This window comes from Eleutherodactylus coqui, chromosome 10, assembly GCF_035609145.1.
Source record: "Eleutherodactylus coqui strain aEleCoq1 chromosome 10, aEleCoq1.hap1, whole genome shotgun sequence".
NCBI classification, from domain to species: domain Eukaryota; kingdom Metazoa; phylum Chordata; class Amphibia; order Anura; family Eleutherodactylidae; genus Eleutherodactylus; species Eleutherodactylus coqui.
This window is the reverse complement of record NC_089846.1, coordinates 137,512,449-137,535,824: the sequence shown is the minus strand read 5'-3', so window position 1 is coordinate 137,535,824 and position 23,376 is coordinate 137,512,449. Positions and strand designations below refer to the sequence as shown.

At 43.3% G+C, this 23,376-nt stretch overlaps 1 protein-coding gene across 1 annotated transcript in view; it reads left to right on the top strand.

The window, feature by feature from the left end:
- LOC136579845 (delta-like protein C) overlaps positions 1–23,376 on the top strand; it is an 87,950-nt gene that overhangs the window by 18,510 nt on the left and 46,064 nt on the right. Inside the window, exon 4 of the mRNA XM_066579900.1 lies at positions 20,350–20,607. Within this exon, the coding sequence (XP_066435997.1) occupies positions 20,350–20,607 (258 nt within the window). The remainder of the gene's footprint in view (positions 1–20,349; positions 20,608–23,376) is intronic.

The following is a 23,376-nucleotide window of genomic DNA, read 5'->3' as shown; positions in this document are numbered from 1 at the left end:
CTATATATTAGGACAAGAACTAAGGGTGCCCTGTGTAGCCATGTTTGGGTCCACTATATATTAGGACAAGTACTAAGGGTGCCCTGTGTAGTCATGTCTGGTCTATATATTAGGACAAGTACTAAGGGTGCCCTGTGTAGTCATGTCTGGTCTATATATATTAGAACAAGTACTAAGGGTGCACTGTGTAGTCATGTCTGGTCTATATATATTAGAACAAGAACTAAGGGTGCCCTGTGTAGCCATGTTTGGGTCCACTATATATTAGGACAAGTACTAAGGGTGCCTTGTGCAGTCATATCTGGTCCCTATATATTAGGATAAGTACTAAGGGTGCCCTGTGTAGTCATGTCTGGTCCCTATATATTAGGACAAGTACTAAGGGTGCCCTGTGTAGCCATGTCTGGGTCCCCTATATATTAGTAAAAGTACTAAGGGTGCACTGTGTAGTCATGTCTGGACCCCTATATATTAGGACAAGTACTAAGGGTGCCCTGTGTCATCATGTCTGGTCCCCTATATATTAGGACAAGTACTAAGGGTGCCCTGTGTAGTCATATCTGGTCCCTATATATTAGGACAAGTACTAAGGGTGCCCTGTGTAGCCATGTCTGGGTCCCCTATATATTAGGACAAGAACTAAGGGTGCCCTGTGTAGCCATGTCTGAGTCCTCTATATATTAGGATAAGTACTAAGGGTGCCCTGTGTAGTCATGTCTGGTCCCTATATATTAGGACAAGTACTAAGGGTGCCCTGTGTAGTCATGTCTGGGTCCCTATATATTAGGACAAGTACTAAGGGTGCACTGTGTAGTCATGTCTGGACCCCTATATATTAGGACAAGTACTAAGGGTGCCCTGTGTCATCATGTCTGGTCCCCTATATATTAGGACAAGTACTAAGGGTGCCCTGTGTAGTCATATCTGGTCCCTATATATTAGGACAAGTACTAAGGGTGCCCTGTGTAGTCATGTCTGGTCCCCTATATATTAGGACAAGTAGTAAGGGTGCCCTGTGTAGCCATGTCTAGGTCGCCTATATATTAGGACAAGTACTAAGGGTGTCCTGTGTAGTCATGTTTGGGTCCCCTATCCATTAGGACAAGTACTAAGGGTGCCCTGAGTAGCCATGTCTGGGTCCCTATATATTAGGAGAAGTGCTAAGGATTCACTGTGTAGTCATGTCTGGGTCCCCTATATATTAGGACAAGTACTAAGGGTGCCCTGTGTAGTCATGTCTGGGTCCCCTATATATTAGTACAAGTACTAAGGGTGCACTGTGTAGTCATGTCTGGGTCCCCTATATATTAGGACAAGAACTAAGGGTGCCCTGTGTAGCCATGTCTGAGTCCTCTATATATTAGGACAAGTATTAAGGGTGCCTTGTGTAGTCATAACTGGTCCCTATATATTAGAACAAGTACTAAGGGTGTGCTGTGTAGTCATGTCTGGGTCCCCTATATATTAGGACCAGTACTAAGGGTGTCCTGTGTAGTCATGTCTGGTCCCTATATATTAGGACAAGTACTAAGGGTGGCTGTGTAGTCATGTCTGGGCCTCCTATATATTAGGACAAGTACTAAGGGTGCACCGTCTAGCCATGTCTGGGTCCCTATATATTAGAACAAGTAATAAGGGTGCACTGTGTCGTCATGTCTGGGTCTCCTATATATAAGGACATGCACTAAGGGTGCACTGTGTTGTTATGTTTGGGTCCCTTAAATATTAGGACTAGTAAATAATTAGGAAATTATAGTACCAGTGTTTCTGGTGGCGCAATGGGCCACACAGCTGTGCTAAAGGGTACATCCATTTTGATCCCCACACATCACACACATAACTCTACTACATGCATCCTGATTCACGCACACTCAGCTGTGGTACATCCATGCTGATTTCCAGACATCACCAGATCAGCAGACTCCTGCATACAGAGATTAGCCCAAGGTCATGTTATCCCTGACGCCACCCACGCAGGTGATCACATGACTGTGACTTCATCACAAGTCCTGGTGGCTGCTGTCAGCTTATCCAGTATACAGTAGTTTCTACCAAACTGCACAGTGGCTCATCCTACAGCAGTGACATCACCGCAGGTCCTTCAGCTCACTGGATTTTTTTACCAAACTGCACGATGGCTCCTCCCACAGCAGTGACATCACCACAGGTCCTTCAGCCCACCAGATCTCTGTGGTGGTGGTAGGTCGGTGTCTTCTTGTCAGGACCGCTGAGTCGTGTCTAAGATAATAACAGCTTAGTTGTATTCTCATTTTGTTATTTTTGACCTCCCCTTCCAAGAGCCCTAACTTTATTGTTCTTCTGTTGGTCAGGCTCTGTGTTTTATATATGTTGTAAAACCTGCGGTTACTAGTTTGACAAGTACTAAGGTTGTATTGTGTGACCATGTCTGGGTCCCCTATCCATTAAGACAAGTACTAAGGGTGCCCTGAGTAGCCATGTCTGGGTCCTCTATATATTAGGACAAGTACTAAGGGTGTCCTGTGTAGTCATGTCTGGTCTTCTATATATTAAGACAAGTAATAAGGGTGCACTAATAATGTCTGGTCCCCCTATATATTAGGACCAGTACTAAGGGTGCACAATGTAGTCGTGTCTGGGTCCCCTATATATTAGGACCAGTACTAAGGGTGCACAATGTAGTCATGTCTGGTCTCCTATATATTAGGACTAGTAATTGTTAGGAAATGATAGTAGCAGTGTTTCTGAGTACACAGTTGTTTTGCATGGTACATCACACACACAACACTGCTAAATACATTATCCAACGCATACAACAGGGATCAGAAGCAGCACAGCAGTGGAGATGAAGGCCCTGTGATGATGGCACCATAATTCTCCACCCCTGATCACATGACGGTGCTGCTCACCCAGAGTGAATGACTTACATGCTCCACTCCTCATGACATGATGGTGACATAATCAAAGGTCCAGCATCCTTGTGTAGATTACGGACGGACTACAGACCCCAGCGGCCTCAGTTGATTTGGAATACTAATGAACACCAAGCCGGAAAGCAGCCGTGTGCGTACAGGACTTGTGCTGATGTCACTGTCATGTGATCATGGGCGGAACATGTAACTCCCTCACTGGGGATGAAGGACCTTTGATGATGTCACCATCATGTGATCAGGGGAAGAGCATGTAAGTCACTCACAAACACACTCACGCACGGACGGGTAGTCGTTAGTAGTTTGACAAGTAATAAGGATGCACTAATCATGTCTGGGCCCCCCTATATGTTAGTACAAGTACCAGGGGTGCACTGTGTAGTTATTGCTGTGTCCCCTATATACAGTATTAGGACAAGTACTAAGGGTGCCCTGTGTAGTCATGTCTGGGTCCCCTATATATTCGGATAATTACCAAGGGTGAACTGTGTAGCCATGTCTGGGTCCCTATATACAGTATTAGGACAAGTACTAAGGGTATACTCTGTAGTCATGTCTGGGTTCCCTATCTATTAGTAGAAGTAGTAACGGTGCACTGTGTAGCCATGTCTAGGTCCCTATATATTAGGACAAGTACTAAGGGTGTCCTGTGTAGCCATGTCTAGGTCCCTATATATTAGGACAAGTACTAAGGGTGCACTGTGTAGCCATGTCTAGGTCCCTATATATTAGGACAAGTACTAAGGGTGTCCTGTGTAGCCATGTCTAGGTCCCTATATATTAGGACAAGTACTAAGGGTGCCCTGTGTAGCCATGTCTAGGTCCCTATATATTAGGACAAGTACTAAGGGTGCCCTGTGTAGCCATGTCTAGGTCCCTATATATTAGGACAAGTACTAAGGGTGCCCTGTGTAGCCATGTCTGGTCCCTATATATTAGGACAAGTACTAAGGGTGCACTGTGTAGCCATGTCTAGGTCCCTATATATTAGGACAAGTACTAAGGGTGCCCTGTGTAGCCATGTCTGGTCCCTATATATTAGGACAAGTACTAAGGGTGCACTGTGTAGCCATGTCTAGGTCCCTATATATTAGGACAAGTACTAAGGGTGTCCTGTGTAGTCATGTCTGGGTCCCTATATATTAGGACAAGTACTAAGGGTGCCCTGTGTAGTCATGTCTGGGTCCCCTACATATTAAGAGAATAAAGTCTCTTGACCCGTTTGGCACCCCAGATATGACTATACGAGTTAGAGGCATTGTATTTGCACGTAGCTCTCTGCATTGCAGTTCATAGGACTTACGAAATGCCAGGCTGTTACCTCGACATCCATCATCTCCACCTCTCTGGAGTGCCGATTGGGGGGAAGGTGAACTCTAGTCTCCCAAATGGTGAAAGTCCTGAAAGTGGGACTTACTTCGATTTATTATGCATATACTTGGGATATACCTTAAATGTCTCAGATGGGAATACCCTTGAGGCGCTTGGCAGTGGTACAGTATAGCAATGTGACCCCCAGACCAGAAAAAGTTGTGCACCCCTGTCCTAGAACCTCCACCAATCATGAGAATGTCTCTCAATATGAATGATTCTGTGGTTGAGCATGTGTGTAGCTGCTGTATTCATCTCTATGGGACTGTTGGAAGTAGCTGAACATTGTACTCTGCTTCTCTTCGGCAGTCCCATAGAGATGGATGGAGCAGTCCTGTGCATGCTCGAACATCGCTCCACTTATAGAAGGGAACACAGGACCCCTGTTCTTTTGATTGGTGGGAGTCCCAGCAGTTGAACCAACAGATTAAATTTGGTACAACCCATTTAATAATTGTAGTATCATCCACATAAGGCCGTGTTTACACCACGATCAGGTGATTATATTCGGTATATATTATGTGCCAGAAAGGATTCCAGTATGTGTACTGAATGTTGCCATAGGCCCTTTTTTACCCTATGGAACCTAAAATAAGGTCCTTTTGGCATTCTTACACTAGTTTATATTCTCCTTGCTTATATACTCAGAGACTTTACATCTGCTTCCCAGAGTTCCCCAGTTAGGGCCCTTTTACACGGGCCGATAAATCGGTTAGATTCCCGTATCAGCGGAGATCTGATTGATTATCGTTCAGTGCAAATGCATGCCCCGACTGAACGACAAACAAGAATACGTTTACTTCTTGCTTGTCGATCAGTTTTTGCATGCAGAAAACTGAATGATGTGTCGGCCCGTGTAAACACTTATAAATGACTGCCTGTTTACTGTCAGTTGAGGCGGGCAGGCCTCTATTCACTAGCGATGATCGTTCCCGTGTAAAAGCACAGGAATGATTATCTCTGGGGCGCCCTGTCGGGCATCCGCACCTGATAGGTCATCCCTTCTAAAAGGGCCATTAGAAAACTCGTTGTCATATACCCTATCAGGAAATTCTGAATTAACAGAGGGCGATCTTCTGCTCAGGATCTTTATCTCTTGGCTATAGTGGAGAGTGGACTATGAAGAGCATCTCTCACTTTGGAAGACTGTCCCGTCCTGTATTACCCAGATAACCCAGTGATATGAATGAACATTGCGTGATGCTTGCATTCCCCTGTGGAATCACTTAGGGTGCTTTTACACGGGACGACTGTTGGGCATCCATACCAGTGATTGTCTCTCCTCTGCTTTCACACAGGACTGATAATCATTCAGTGAATGGAGGCGGAGCCTTACTTCTAGCCACCCACCTCCATTCACAGTGAACAGGCAGTTGTTCATAAATGAATGACTGCCTGTTTACAGAGGCAGATCGTCATTTGATTTTTATGCCTGAAAAAGTGAATCAATTATCGTCCGCCGTTCAGTTGCGGGCAGCATTTACTCTGAACGACTATCAATCAGTTTTTCACAATCTAGCAAGAATCTGTATTCTAGTCGTTCTGTCTAAAAGGCGCCTACTGTCAGGTTTCCTTAGGTCCCAGCAGGGGTACAGCTTGTGAACAACTCATTGTCAAGGGACCCTTCAAACAATTATGCAGACCAGAGAACCCCTTTAACCCAATAAGGTCCAAGCACAGTAAATAAACGGTGCTTGATCTTGGGTTATAATCCTGTGCCATAGTAGGATTAACTCTCCTGCAACCTTGCAGGAGCAGGTCGGATCCTTGGATGTCAGTGATAGCCTGGAGGAGAAAACAGAATCAGTTTTTAACCACTTGCACCTTTTCTTTTGTGTGCTATTTGGCGTTAAATGAGTGCTATGCAGTCAAAAGAGAATGCGGAAGTTAGTGCCGCCTCCACTATTTGACCCAGCGATCATGTGATTAGCGAGTGCCCCCTGGTATGACAGAGCTGCAGGGTCTAAGCAGACCCAGATCAGCTCTGCCAGTGACTACTCTCATGACTCTCTATGACTGAGGCAACTATGGATGCCCCAATTACAGTGAAAAAGTGAGAAATAGAGAAAAAAATGAGATTGTTTATGTCCCCCAGGAGGTCTTCTATGACAGCATCGTGGGACATAAATGTTAAAAAAATAGTTACAAAAATAAATAAAATAAAATTACTGAATAAAATGAATACATATGTGTGTATATATATATACCGTATATAAAAAGAAAATGACCGACCTACGCCGCCAACCAAAACCGTCGCTGCATTCGCCCTGTAATCTGAGACTATACAAAATTAGATATCGGAATGTACAAAACACAATGGGGAACCCATTCCATTCCTAGACTTTATTTTAGTGTAAATATAATAATTTAAAAAATAACTATTCTATTAATTTAAAAAAACTTTTCTTTTAGCTTTTTACTCATAATAAAAAAACTGAAAAAAATTCAGTGAAAAAAAAATATTAAAAAATATCCCTATATATCATGAAAAAAACTCAGTAGAAATAATTCCGTAGCTGCAGAAAAAAACCAGGAGTGGGACAGAGTGGGAGCAGCGGTATTGAAAATAAAGTCTATCTAATAAAACCCTTCATAAACTGATATAAACAGCAGTACAGCATCTAATCGGTAGAGAGAACACTGCAGACAAAAAATGTACAGAATAGGCTGATTAAACTAATTACAAAAATGCTTAGATTTGTCTATTCTGTCCATTTGAAAAAATTTTTTTTGAAAAAGTGTGGGTACTCTTTAACCTTTTAGATGCTGCAGTCAGTGCTGACTGTGGCATTTAAACAGTAGAATAGAAGGAGGAATTTCCCTATTTCCCCCCGAACGCTCTCTTGTGACACAAGTGGGATGTAATTCGGCTGTCATGGCAGTCAATGGTCTAGTGAAGGCCTGCAGGCCTGCCTCAGTAGTATTTCTAGAATAACAGCACCAGACCAACACACTGCAATACAGTAGTATTGCAGTGTATTCTAGGAGTGCTAAAAAGATATTATTGGTATAGCAGCATTAAAAAACAGTCTGAAATAATAAATATATGTATTTTTCATGTCACTCATTACCACCCTGCAAAAGTGAAATACAAAATCATTAAAAAGTTGTGTGCACCCCAAAAAGATATATAAAAAAACTAAGGCATATCTCACAAAAAAACAGCCTTCATAGGTCTGTCGCCAGAAAAATTAAAAGGTTACGGCTGTTTTTTATTTTATAAAAGTGATAAAAAGTAAAAAAAAAACTATAAATTTGATATCCCCATAATCACACTGACCTACAGAATAAAGTTAAAGGGGTGGTCTCGCGAAACCAAGTGGGGTATACACTTCTGTATGGCCATATTAATGCACTTTGTAATATACATTGTGCATTAATTATGAGCCATACAGAAGTTATTCCACTTACCTGCTCCGTTGCTAGCGTCCTCGTCTCCGTGGTTCCGTCTAAATTCGCTGGCGGCTTGCTTTTTTAGATGCGCTTGCGCAGTCCGGTCTTCTGCTCTGAGCACGAGCCGCTTCAGTGTGCTCGCCGCTACAGCTCTTCTGCGCTTGCGCAGACGAGCTGTATCTTCTCGGGAGCGCGCTGGAGCGGCCATTCTGCTACCATCCTCTCTTAGAGGAAGGTGCAGAGCCGCCCAACCCAGCCCAGCAGAGCCGCCCAGCCCAGCCGCCCAGGTAAGTGATGGGTGACGGACTGACGGGGGTGACGCGTGACTGACTGCCGCTGTGGCCCCGGGGCCTACCGCTGTGGCCCCAGAGCCTACCGCTGGGCCCCGGGGCCTACCGCTGGGGAGCCGGGGCCTACCGCTGGGCCCCAGGGCCTACCGCTGAGGAGCCGGGGCCTACCACTGGGCCCCGGAGCCTACCGCTGGGCCCCGGGGCCTACCGCTGGGGAGCCGGGGCCTACCGCTGGGCCCCGGGGCCTACCGCTGGGGAGCCGGGGCTAGCGCGGGGGAGCCGGGGGCTAGCGCGGGGGAGCCGGGGGCTAGCGCCGGTTACCTGCTGCCTGGCGGTGGGTGACTGGTCGGCCGCGTTCAATCCCGGGGTCCGGTCGGCGGCTGCGGGGCGTCTGGTTGTCAGGGAGACACAGCTGGTAGCGTCTCGGGAGCGCGCACGTCGGGCTACAGCAAGCGACGGGAAAAGAGCCGGCGGCCATCTTGGGGAAACTTTTTATAAGTTGCTGGAACTGTAAGTAGGAACCGGCTAGAAAAGTCATTTACAGGGGGGCTTAGTAATGTTTGCTTAATTAGGGGGACTGGGCAAAAAAAATATTTCACTGCTTCCTCGAGACAACCCCTTTAATGTCAGTTTTACCAATATTTTTTTAATACATCATATGGGACATTAAATTGTACCATAATACAACTTGTGCTGCCAAAAACCACTCCTCATCCTGCGATGCTGACTGTAAAATCAAAGTTATGGAAAAAATTAGTCTGTGTCTCCAAGAGGCTCACAGTCTGGTGCCGCTCCTCTGACTACTTGTTGTACAATATAACTACTTCACCAGACGGAATGAATCACTTTGCAGGGACATTTGCTAAGTAGCGGCCCCGAAATGTTCTCCTCCTGCCCGCCAAACCCATCATTTTTCTTCAGGGAGCTCTTCTGTCCTGTGTTGTCGTACCCTAATCTGGAGAGCGGCTAGTAGCCATGCATATTCCTTTACATTCCTGTAGTTGAATGAGAAAGTAAGTGGACTCTTCGGAATGAACTGGATTTTTGATTGCTAATAAAATGTTGTCTGATTGTCATTTAACCCCTCAGTGACCAAGCCTGTTTGCACCTTAATGATCTGGACAAATTTTGGAAATCTGACATGTGTCACTTTAACATAGAATAACTCTGTAAAGGTTTTGCATATCCAAGTGATTCTGACTTTTTTTATTTCGCCACATATTGTATTTCATTCAGGTGGTAAAAATAGACCGATAGAACCTGTGTATATTTATAAAAGCGCCAAAATTAGGAAAAGTTTCAACTGCAATATCGCAAATATGTGCAAACATACTGTACAACTTTTTGATGAGATATATATTACTATCTGTTTACTTTATTTTGGACATTGGAAAAATTTCTGTTTTTTTTAACCATTTAGGAGACGTACAAATCTAACAATGATTATTAACATTTTGAGGAACACTTTGTTTTCCTGCACCAAGCCAAGATTGCAAAGGCTTATAGGTGTCAGAATGATAGATACCCCCACAAATGACCCCATTTTGAAAACTAGACCCCTTAACGCATTCATCTAGGGCTGTACTGTGTATTTTGACCCCACAGTTTTTGAATGAATCTTAGCAAAGCAGAAGGAAAAAAATTACAAGTTTCATTTTTTTGGCAATTGTGTCATTTTAAAAACAGGTTTTTTTGTACAGCATACATAGGAATGAAAACCTGCACCCCAAAATGGATCCCCCCATTTGTCCCATGTTCATAAACATAACCATTGTGGCCCTAATACTATGTCCGTATGCACAACGGGGGTCAAACTGAAAAGAGCATTAAACTTTAACTGGTTTTTAACTTTTCTGTGATCGCCATTATCCAATGGATAACGGCGATCACATGACTGGGGACCACTCACTGCGGCCCTCGGTCAGTGTTCCAGGCTCTCGGCTACCTGTAGTACCGAGAAGCAAGGAGACGTTAAATTTCCTGGGCCCTCCCCAGCTTTTGTGCTTGTGTCCACCATTTTACAAATGTGCGCTTGCGCCAAAGTTGGGGAAAGGTCCATGGATAAAGATTTCGTTGGGGGACATCGCCGGAGGCCTGAGGTAAGTAATTTCACCTTCCCTCAAGGATCGTATCCATAATGGGAGGTGAAACTTTAACTTTTTTTTACTTTTACATGATCGCCATTTTCTATTGCAAAATGGTGATCACGTGACCGGGAACCGCGTACCACGGCACCCCGTTAAATTACCTTGGCAGTCTGCAGTTTTGACACGTGCGTCTGCCATCTTGGTGATGGGCGCATGTGCAGAAGCCGTGGTGCGGTCTGCGGATAAATCCAGGGGCCGTTAGGTACGTAATTTCATCTCCTCTCACGGATATGATGTGTGACGGGGGATGAAACTTAAACTTTTTTTTTCTTTTTTTAAAAGTTTTTTAAACCTTTCTTTTTTACTTTACATGATCGCGGTTATCCATTGGATAGCAGCAATCATGTGACCGGGAACCACATACACTGGCTTCTGGTGATATCTCTTTGCTGTGGGCTACACATGTTAGCCGGGAGCCAGAGAGATTTTAAATTTCCCGGGCCGCGCGTCCTTCTGTGCACGCACCCGATGTATGACATCTGGTGCGCATGCGCAGGAGGCGCCGTTGGGATCAAGATGCCAGAACGCCACAGTTGAACGGGGTTGAGTACTTTCAGCTACCCTGATGGATCTGATCTATCAGGGCAGCTGAATCTTTAACTTTTATTTACTTTTTATTGAGTTACATATGATTGCCGGCATTCGATAAATGCCAGCGATCATGTGACCGGGGAAGGGGAGGTCCTGTGGTCCAGGATGACAGCTCCCGGTTGACGGCTGCCTACGGGAGCCTGCAGCATGGAGCTGTCACGTTCACAGCTTGCAGGGTTTTAATCCCCACAGGGAGCATGTTTTCACGGCACTGGGGATTAAAGCCCAGCAAGTCAGGACATAAAAAAGGCAAAGGTGGTCACTAAGGGGTTAAGTCACAATTATAAACAAACACAATAACTAATAACACACAAACAGTTGCACCATTCATGTCTTCTATGACAACATTCAGTAAACATCCACAGTGCAGAGAGAAAAAGTAAGTGAACCCTTGGATTTAGAGGAAGGCAAAAAAAAAAAAAAAACAATGAGGCAGAAGATAATTTACCCCTTACTTTTTGGGGAAAAAATTCTTTTCCGACTCAATAGTTGCAGTCAGAATAATCCCTGGATAAACATTTGAAAGTTCCCACCTAACTCCAAGGCCAGCAGTCGAAAGATACCCGGGTCATCAGCCCTTCTAGTTATTTAATGTCTATATCCTGTAATATCATAGCGCTCTAAAAAGACATCTAGTCCCTCTTAAACCCTTCTACCGATTTTTCCATCAGCACGTTGGGCAGAAACTTCCACAGTCTAACTGCTCTTACAGTAAAGAACCCCCTTCTGTGTTGGTGATGAAACCTGCTTTCTTCTAGACGTAGCCGATGCCCTCTTGTTACCGTCGCAGTCCTGGGTATAAACAGATCATGGAGAGATCCTTGTATCGTCCCCTCATGGATTTATAGAGAGTTATTTGATTGCCCCTTAGCTGTCTTTTTTCCGGGGTGAATAATCCCAGTTTTGGTGCCTCTCTGGGTATTCCAGGCCCCTCATCCTGTTTATTAGTTTAGTTGCCCTTCTTTGAACCCCCTCCAGCACTGTGACATCTTTCCTGAGCACCGGTGACCAGAACTGTGCGCAGTATTCCATGTGAGGCCTGACAAGTGCCTTATATAATTGGAGGATAATGTTCTCGTCCTTCGCCCCTATAACTCTTTTAATGCACCCCAAGACTTTATTAGCTTTTGCAGCAGCTGACTGGCATTGATTGCTCCAGTTAAGTCTACAATCCACTAGTACCCCCAGGCCTTTTTCCATATCACTTTTCCCTAGCAGTACCCCATTTAGTGTCTATTGGTGACATCCGTTTCTCCTGCCCATGTGCAGAACCTTACATTTATCCACATTGAACTTCATTTGCCATTTTTTCGCCCAAGCCCTCGGCTTATCTCAGTCCGTTTGCATTTGCACGTTGTCATTCATTGTATTAATTATCTTGTATACTTTTGGATACAAATGTGATTTTGGCATTCCTATATGTTCGTGCAACACAGTTTTTTCGCTCATGTGGATCTCTTTTATTTTAAAATGCAAGTCCACGCTAGAAGTCCAAGGGTCAGCCAGGCGGATTATGTGGTCGGTCCACGGTGAAACTTTTCACTTTGGGTCATACCAATGTGAATTTATTGTTCCCTCAATGATCACAAGGTATCCAGAACTAGAGACAGTAAACCAGCCCCAAATGATTATGCTCCCTGCATCGTGCTTCACATATGAGATAAAGTTTTGGTTTGTGTGCAGTGTTATTTTTCCTCCAAATATAGTATTGAAACAAAAGTGGAACTTTTTATCACAAATGCACATCATCTAGAAGCATTGTGGAACATCCAAGTGGCCTCAGGCAAACTTGAGAGGGATCTCAGTATTTTTTGGACAGCAGCAGATTCCTTTGTGGTGCCCTTCCATGATCACCATTTTTGTTCAGTGTTTTTCCAGTTGTGGAAGAAGGTTTTCTAGTTTGTAGAGTCTTCTGTTTTGCTCTTACCTTTGGGTTCTTTCACACTTCTTACAGGATTGCCCATTGTGCATTAAGAGTGATATTAACAAAGCGCTCACTCCCATGGCGAGTAGCAACAGTCCTGAATTTTCTCCAACTGTTAATTTGTCTAAATGTGGATTGACGTAGACTCAGGTGTTCAGCAATGCTTCTGTGGCCTTTACCAACTACATGTGTCTCTATAAGATGTCTTGTGTGATCTTCTGAAAGTTGTTTGCATTGAGGCATGGTTCACACTACCCATTCTTTCTTTAAAAGAGCAGATTTGTCAGCAACCAGGCTTTGTATGCCTTTATTTAATGGGTATAGCACCTATGAAACCCACATTTCCAATCTTATCTCCTTAATTGAAATAAATATTACCAATTAGAGAAGTCATTGACACAGAGGTTCATTAACTTTTTCTCCCAGTGAATATTTAATTGCGGTGCACAATAAAAAACATGAATGGTACAACTGTTTGTATATTATAAAATTGTGTTTATTTATAACTGTGACTCAGATAACAAGCAGACCATATTGTATTAGTAATAAGTGCAGAAATCCAGGTACTTCGAATGGGTTCACTTACTTTTTCTTGCAACTGTACAATATCCCACACAGTGTCTGTACATGAAGATCTGTAATTCTTTAATCTAGTATCTTCTAATATACCATTGAGAGTAGAATACAATTATAGAAGCTGAGGAGGTAAAAGCAGACTGAAGAATGCATGGTTAGTATAGTTAAATTTAGCAGGGGGTAAAGCTGATTAATGAGTTCAATGATGATTAAGGAAAGGCTAGTCCTTGAAGACTACAGAACAGCAGAAGAAGCAACAGCCTTCACCACAATCTTTTATCCGGCTTCTGAAAAAAGGCTCGTTAGTGGAGACTTTTGTTGATGTCCATAATCATGAAGGCAGGTCAAGTAGAGGAGAGTCTGAAAGAATTGGAGGTCAACTTCTTAACATGGCAACTACAAATAAAGGGGAGGGAAAGAACCAAAGAACACAGTGGAGAATATTAGGACAATCCTGGTGAACAAAGGAAGGCAAGATGGTTTAGAGAAGAATGAGAATTTAGGCTGAGCGTTAGATAGAGAAACCTGAGGCAGCAAACTTAAACCATCGGGAGTTTCATCAATCAGGGTGGCAAAATATTGTTGAGATACTTTGCAATAACTTCATATATTTCCACAGTCCATAAATTATATATAAGGAAGTATTTGTTTTTTTTATTTTTACAAATATTTAGAATTTTCATTTTTATCCCCTTAACAACGGCCGACACACCTTTTGACGGCCAGCAGCATCAGGGTATGTATGAAGTGGAATTACGTGGCGATCTCCCTCTATACAACGTGGGCATTGGCTGTTTGTCATAGCCAACACAGGGCAGTAACAGCTCCGATAAGCCACGTGGCTCATCAGAGCTGTTAACCCATTGAATGCCACTGGGTTTAAATCCCCAAACCGATCGCAGGGGGCTGTGTGGGTGTAATGGCACCCAGGGGCCTTCTGAAAGGCTCCAGGGCTGTCATGGCAGAATGCCTATCAAGCCATGTCCATGGGGTGGCTTGATAGACTGCCTGCCCGATAGCAGTATGATGTAATGCTATGGCAAGCTTTTGTTCCCTCTGCAGACTAAAAAAAGAAACAATAAGACCAATAAAGTTCTTTTTTTTTAAATTTTCCTCCACTTAGAATTTTTCTAAAGTTTCTTAGTACATTATATGATACATTAAATAGCACTATTGAAAAATACAACTCGCCTCGCAAAAAACAAGCCCTCATACAGCGACATCGATGGAATTAAGCTTTTTTAAAAGCGGGATTAAAAAACGAAAATAAAGCTTGGTCACTAAGGGGTTCTGGCAATGATTCCCGGTACTTTCAGATGTTAACATCAATTAAATCTATCCATACTTCACCTTTTATAGTAATGCAGTTGTACTACATTGCTTTTTAAATGCATCCAGTGTTTAATTGGGATGCTTAGGGCCCAACAGTTGAATTGACTCTTGGGGCCCACCCTCCAGTTACTTGAAAATATGACCTGTTCTAATGTAGGCCATCAGATTGTAGCAAATAATCGTAGTCTTCATTACGGCACTCCAAGAGCCATAACATATTTTCATTTATGTAGTCATATGGGGGCTTGTTTTTTTCAAGGGCACCATTTGGGAATACATATCATTTATTGACTTTTTTTGAGGGGTAAGGGTGGAATGGGAAGAGCAATTTTCTCTGGTATGCATCATAGGGTACAGGTAACATCATTTTATTATGCAGGTCATTTTGATTGCAGCAATGCCAAATCTGTACAGAGCATTTGGAAAGTATTCAGACCCTTTCACTTTTTTAACATTTTGTTCTGTTGTGGTCTTGTACAAATAAAAAAAAAAAAATCAAGCCCCCCCCCCCCCCCCCATCATTCTGCAATCACTACCCCATAATGGCAAACTGAAAATAGAATGCTGGAAATCTTAAAAATTAAAAACTAACATTTTGCATTGACATAAGTATTCAGACCCTTTGGTATGACAATTGAAACTTAGTACTAGCCTCCCATTTCTCTTGATCATCTTTGAGATGTTTCTACATCTTGATTGGAGTCACCTGCGGTAAATTCATAATTTTAAGACTCCCCCTGTTTATATAAGGTCTCACATCTCACAATGCATGTCAGAGCCAAAACCAAACCAAGAAAGGAAAGAACTTCTTGTAGAGCTCAGGGACAGGATTGTGTGTAGGAACAGATCTGGAGAAGGCTTCAAAAAGTCTGCTGCACTGAAAGTTCCCAAAAGCATCGTGGCCTCCATAATTCTTAAATGAAAAACGAAACTAAGAAATCAGGGAAGAAGAGCCTTGGTACCAAGAACCCAATGGTCATTCTGGTTGAGATCCTATGTGCAGGTGGGAGAAACTTCCAGAAGGTCAGCCCTCACTGCAGCCTCCACCAATCTGGGTTTTATGGCAGAGTGGTCAGAAAGAAGTATTTCCTCAGTAAAAGACACATGAAAGTGATCTGAAGTAGCCAAAAAGACTCTCAGACTGTGAGAAACAAGATTTCCTTACAAGATATGTTGAATCAGCACTCCAGGGGTTAATTATGAATAAAACAGCACTTTATTCCTCAATGGTAAAAACATAGCTGCAACGCTTCGATCCTACACACACAGGATCTTTGTCAAGCAACAAGATTCTTTGCTTTCAGGAAACCAAGATTGAACTTTTTGGCCTCAATTCTAAGTGTTAAATCTGGAGGAAACAGGCGCCGCTTATCACCTGTCCAATACCATCCCTAGAGTGAAGCATGGTGGTGGCATGGTCAGGGTGGATGGAAACCAGGCGCTGCTCATCATATGCCCAATACCATCCCTACAGTGTGGGGGTGTTTTTCAGGAGCTGGGACAGGGAAACTTGTCAGGGTTAAGGCAAAGCTGAATGGAGCAAAGTACAGAGATATTCTTAATGAAAGCCTCATCCAGAAAGCAAGGGGCCTTGGACTGGGTAGAAGGTTCACCTCCAACAAGACAATGACGCTAAACACACAGTCAAGACTATTGAACATCTCTAGAGAGACCTGAAAATCGGCCCCATCCAACCTGACGGAACTAGAGAGGATCTGCAATCTTTGTGGCATCAAAAAGACTGGAGGCAACAATCACTGCAAAGGTGCTTCAACTAAGTACTAAGTACAGGATGATGACTACTTAGGGCTCGGTCAAACGAGCGGACATTCGCGTGTTTTTCTGCGCGACCACGTTGATTTGCATCCATATGTTCTATCTCTTGTAGGTGCAAAGTTCTCTCTGCGCACGCAGTGCGTTTTATTTTCCGTGCGGAAAAACGTGTGAATATCCGCTCGTCTGACCGAGTCATTAGGTCAATGCAAAATGTTAGTTTTTTATTTTTAAAAAATTGACAAATATTTCTAGCATTCTGTTGTCACTTCGTCATTATGGCGCATTGAGTGCAGAATGATGGGGGAAAACTTGAATTTTTTTTTATTTGCACAAGGTCACAACATAACAAAATGTAATAAAAAGTGAAAGGGACTGAAGACGATCCAGATGCCGTATAGTTTATTCCAGATTTGTGCACTTTTGCACAATAAAAGCATGTTTTCTAGAAAAAAATAAGTTTGTGTTACTGTATTCCAAGAGGCATAACTTTTTAACTTTTCCATCGATGTAGTGGAAGTGAGGTGTGTTTTGAGGGGTACAAATAGCAGTTATTATTAGGACTACTTTGGGGTAGATATAAGTTTTATTAATTGACTTTTAAGACTTTTTTTGTGGGGGAAATGAATGAAATAGTAAATCCACAAGGTTTCATTTGGCTATTTAAAGCCATGTGTCTAGCTTAAAGGGTTATTCTTATCTCAGACAATTATGGAAACACTCACCTGTATGTGGTGGCCAGATGTATTGAAATTGAGAGGAGAATAACCCTTTAGGCCTCATGTCCACGGGGGAAATCAGGCCCGCTACGGATTCTCCATGGAGAATCCGTAGCGGGTCCCTCCTGCCCCGCAGACATGAGGGCTGAAAATAGCAATTTCTCACCTCTCGCACGCTCCGGATCTTCCCTTCTTCGCGGCCTGATCTTCTCTCCGTCGCGGCCGGATCTTCTTTCTTCAGCCCGGCGGATGTGCACGGCACACCGGCTGCGTGCCGCGCGCATGCGCTGGCCCGAAGATAAAAGAGCAGGTGAGTATATTCTTATTTTAGGTCTCCTGCGGATCCGGACTGCTTCCATAGGCTTCAATAGAAGCCTGCGGGAGCCGTCTGCACGGGAGACCCGCACCTAAATGGAGCATGTCCATTTTTTTTCATGCTCCATATTTTTTTTAAATCACTTTTATTGACCATCCGCGGAATTTATCAACCCGCGTTTGGTCAATGCATCCCTACGGGATGCGGATCCGCGTGCGGGTGATCCACTGCGGATTTTAATTATTATTTTGCCCGTGGACATGAGGCCTTAATAGACTAAAATCAATCCAATATCTACAGCACCAGAACCAAGCTTGGTAAATATCCATGGCACCAGATCCAAGTTCATTGCGTATCTACAGTATTAGACCAAAATTCATTACATAGCTACAGCACCAGAACAAAGCTCATAACATATCTAAAAAAAACAGAAGTTCATTACATATATACAGCTCCAGAACCTAGTTTATTTCACATCTACAGCACTGGAACCTAGTTAATTACATATCTACAGCACCAAAACTAAGCTTGTTACATATCTACAGCTCCAGTACGAAACGTGTTACATATCTACAGCACCAGAACTAAGCTTGTTACATATCTACAGCTCCAGAACTAAGCTTGTTACATATCTACAGCACCAGAACTAAGCTTGTTACATATCTATAGCACCAGAACTAAGCTTGTTACATATCTACAGCTCCAGTACTAAACTTGTTACATATCTACAGCTCCAGAGCTAAGCTTGTTACATATCTACAGCTCCAGAACTAAGCTTGTTACATATCTACAGCACCAGAACTAAGCTTGTTACATATCTACAGCTCCAGAACTAAGCTTGTTACATATCTACAGCACCAGAACTAAGCTTGTTACATATCTACAGCACCAGAACTAAGCTTGTTACATATGTACAGCTCCAGAGCTAAGCTTGTTACATATCTACATCACCAGAACTAAGCTTGTTACATATGTACATCACCAGAACTAAGCTTGTTACATATCTACATCACCAGAACTAAGCTTGTTACATATCTACATCACCAGAACTAAGCTTGTTACATATCTACAGCACCAGAACTAAGCTTGTTACATATGTACAGCTCCAGAGCTAAGCTTGTTACATATCTACATCACCAGAACTAAGCTTGTTACATATCTACATCACCAGAACTAAGCTTGTTACATATCTACAGCACCAGAACTAAGCTTGTTACATATCTACAGCTCCAGAACTAAGCTTGTTACATATCTACAGCTCCAGAACTAAGCTTGTTACATATCTATAGCACAAGAACTAAGCTTGTTACATATCTACATCACCAGAACTAAGCTTGTTACATATCTACATCACCAGAACTAAACTTGTTACATATCTACAGCTCCAGAGCTAACCTTGTTACATATCTACAGCTCCAGAGCTAACCTTGTTACATATCTACAGCAGCAGAACTAAGCTTGTTACATATCTACTGCACCAGAACTAAGCTTGTTACATTTATACAGCACCAGAACTAAGCATGTTACATATCTACAGCTCCAGAACTAAACTTGTTACATATCTATAGCTCTAGAACTAAGGTTGTTACATATCTACAGCAGCAGAACTAAGCTTGTTACATATCTATAGCTCCAGAACTAAGCTTGTTACATATCTACAGCTCCAGTACTAAATTTGTTACATATCTACAGCACCAGAACTAAGCTTGTTACATATCTACAGCACCAGAACTAAGCTTGTTACATATCTACAGCACCAGAACTAAGCTTGTTACATATATACAGCACCAGAACTAAGCTTGTTACATATCTACAGCACCAGAACTAAGCTTGTTACATATCTACAGCACCAGAACTAAGCTTGTTACATATCTACAGCACCAGAACTAAGCTTGTTACATATCTACATCACCAGAACTAAGCTTGTTACATATCTACATCACCAGAACTAAGCTTGTTACATATCTACAGCACCAGAACTAAGCTTGTTACATATCTATAGCACCAGAACTAAGCTTGTTACATATCTATAGCTCCAGAACTAAGCTTGTGACATATCTACAGCACCAGAACTAAGCTTGTTACATATGTACAACTCCAGACTCAAGTTCATTACATATTTAGAGCACCAGAACCAAGCTTGTTACATATCTACAACTACAGTATTAAGCTCCTTACATATCTAGAGTACTATAACTAATCTCATTACATATCTATAGCACCCGACCTAGGCACATTGCATACCTGTAGCACCACATCCAAGCATCCCAGGGCCTCTGTCTTAGACGGCTCCTCAGAACCCTTCTCAGACACTGGACCCCAGGGGCCCTCTCAGACATCGCTATCCAGGGACCCTCTCGAAGTCTGCATGCCAGGTCTCCCATCATTACATTTCATCACAGATGTTTGAGGGCTCAGTCAAATGGGCGCCGATCCGCCCGTGTTTCTCCACGATAAGAAGGCCGCACTGCAGGTGTGGACGACTCTCCGCACCGTTGGAAGAAAGAACACATGGCTGGCAATGGAGCCGGTCATGCAGAGTGTCGTCCGCATGCGGTGTGGCCGCCTTATCGTGCAGAAACAGGGGCGTATCGGCGCCCGTGTGACTGAGCCCTCAGTGTGCAGTTCACAGCAGCCCTGCCGCTCTCTCCTCCTACTCTCCTCTGCTGTTCAGGACCTTCTGACATGTGACAATGATGTCACAGAAGCAGCTTCACTAGTTGTAGTGTTGCCACAGTTTGCACCAAAGAGTGGCAAAACAGCGATTTTCTGCAAAAATACAAGATACAAGTGTGTCCCAGGATCCACTGGGGGAAATTGCCGAAACCCTAATGGGCCAATCTGAGCCTGCTTGCGTTTCATTACGAGGTGTCGTGGAGAACAAGAGCGCAAATTAAACAAATATTTGAAAAATACAATAAGGGCAGGTTGATGGTAAAATTCTTTTAAAGCCGTTGTCCTGAAAAAAGGGCATAACATATGAAATCTGAATTTTCCTTTTCTTTCAGAAAACCCCAACAACCTCCTCAGCCGTCTGGCTACTCGTAGACGCCTATCTGTTGGGGAAGACTGGTCTCAGGACATACACCTTGGGCAGCAGAGTGAATTACGTTACTCCTATCATGTCAGTTGTGATGATCATTACTATGGCGATAGCTGCTCCGACTACTGCCGACCACGGGATGACACTTTTGGACATTATGTCTGTGACCTAGAGGGAAAACGCATATGTTTGGATGGCTGGAAGGGAGAATACTGTGCTGAGCGTGAGTATATCCACAAACTTACAACTTTTTGTGCCATTCACATTTCATCAAGTCCTGTGTCTTAGGATCCATTCACATCTCGTTTTCGGCTCTGCTTAAAGTATCGGTTTAATATTCCGTAAATGGAACCCCTGGACAGAATCTATCGCAGCCATTATTGAAAACTGGCCCCATTTCAACAGGTTTTCATTGATTTACAGCATTTTGTGCCAAAAAACAGCTCAGTCCAACACACTTTTCTTTTAGGCGCAAAACAACAGGAATGAATGTGAACCTGCCAAAATGAAGACCTATTTCAGCAGTTTTGGCCCAGATACGTTCCATCCAGAGGTTCCATGTATGGAATTTTATAAGGACACCCTGATGGAAGATGTGAATAGAGTCTTAGGGGATGTTTATACAGCTTTAAATTCTCTGTCGCAGGGTTCCATCTGAAACTCTGAAAGCAGGATTCATATGGAGCCCTGGGATGGAACCACCAAACTTCATTGTTCAAATGGTTACCAATAAGATTTCCATTTGAGCAGGTTTCTCTTCCTCACCGGCATTTCTGCCAGAAAGAACAGCATAGATATGCACAACTGCCAGCAAGGAAAGGAAGCCCAGTGAAACGAAGATGGAACCTCCAGACTAAGAGTTTAACTCTGTGTGAACACAGTCTTATTATTTTGTAAATCATGACTCCTATGAGGAACGGTGAAAGGATCTGGGAATGTTTAGCTTGCAGAAGAGAAGGCTGAGAGGAGACTTAATAGCGGTCTACAAATATCTGAAGGGCTGTCACAGTGCAGAGGGATCAGCCCTATTCTCATCTGCACAAGGAAAGACTAGAAGCAATGGGATGAAACTGAAAGGGAGGAGACACAGATTAGATATTAGACAGTGAGGGGGATCAATGAGTGGAACAGGTTGCCACAGGAGGTGGGGAGTTCTCCTTCAATGGAAGTCTTCAAACAAAGGCTGGACAAATATCTGTCTGGGATGCTTTAGTGATCCTGCCCTGAGCAGGGGGTCGGACCCGATGACCCCGGAGGTCTCTTCCAACTCTACCATTCTAAGATTCCCTACATAAAGAGAGATACATATAGTCAAATATATCTCTATGGGCCAGATCACAGTGTAGCTGTTCTATGCTGATTCTCAGGGACCCCTTTTCACTTTTCTTGTAAGAAAATACTACTACTAGCCCTTTCAAACATTACTGCCATACAGTTTCCAAATAACCGTACATTAGTATCATTAGCATACATAAATAGCTGTACATTATAGTGCGCAAGTAAACAACTAACTTACCTTTAGCTGCAGCAATGGCATGCTACCCACGGTGGTGTTCCTGTCATAGGTACATGTTGAGCCCTTGTAAAATGAAGTGTCTGCAGAGGGCCCAGGACCATTGACCCCTCTGACTCTTGATGCCCTTTTTAAGGATGCATACCGTATGGCAGTGACCTACACATGCTAGTACCTGCAGCTATTTACCACTGGTAGAGATTTGTATTACCTCTTCATGTAGTTACAAATGTTGAGAGATAATATCTGCAATTACCATATATACTCGAGTATAAGCCTAGTTTTTCAGCACATTTTTTTATGCTGAAAAAGCCCCCCTCGGCTTATACTCGAGTGAGGTAAAAAAAACAACAAAAAACCCGCAATATCGTCCCCGGCGCAATGGTCTCCCCGGCGGTGCGGCAAGCTGCTTGAGAATTCTCCCCACTGTCATCTCCCTGCTCAGCTTTGAATTCCCCCGCCGTCAGTGCTGTGTAGGTAAGCGCTGTGATTGGATCGAGTGCCAGCCAATAACAGCTGGCGCTCAATCATTCACAGCCATTCAGTGGATGACATCACTGAATGGCTGTGATTGGTTTATCGAGCGCCGGCTGTGATTGGCTGGTACTCGATCCAATCACAGCGCTTACCTACACAGCGCTGACGGCGGGTGAATTCAAAGCCGAGCAGGGAGAATTACGGCAGGGAGAATTCTCAAGCAGTTTGCCGCACCGCTGGGGAGACCATTGCACCGGGAACACAGACGCCGGCTGCGAGGTGAGTATTGCATTTTTTCTTTACCTAGTATATACTCGAGTATAGTGAGGCTTATACTTGAGTCAATAAGTTTTACCAGTTTTTTGTGGTAAAACTTATTGACTCGGCTTATACTCGGGTCAGCTAATACTCGAGTATATACGGTAATCTTCCCTGACATCGGTAAAAGTGCTTTTAGACGGGGTAACTATCATTCAAAAAATCATTCAAATGAGCAAAAGTGAACGATAATCATAAGGTCTAAACGCGAGCCAAGGGCCGAATGATGAATGATAATCATTCACTTGTCGCTCATTTTATGCAGGCATAAAAACCCTCGTTGGCTCATTCACTTATTGTTCAGTTTGACCGGCGCTCGTTCAGTCGTTCTCAGTCACTTATACAGCGAATGTGAGGGAATGAGCAATTCCGAATGATTCTCGTTTAAATGATTTAACGACATATGTGCCTGCCTAAGCGGAGTGCATGAACGAATGAGCTAGCAATCACGTCACTCGCTCAAACGATAATCAGCAACTCTAAAAGCCCCTACAAAGGGTTTGAGGGGTGAGATAAGTGCCATCTGATGTGCCGGGCGGCTCCTTTTCTCATCCTTCCATTGAAATCTTCTAAAAAAGATTTTCAAAAACCGAGTTTTACAATGTATTTCTAGTACGCTACAATTGTAGTAGTAAGGTTAATGGTGATTTTAGGGCAATGGACCCCCCCCCCTATATAGTAAAT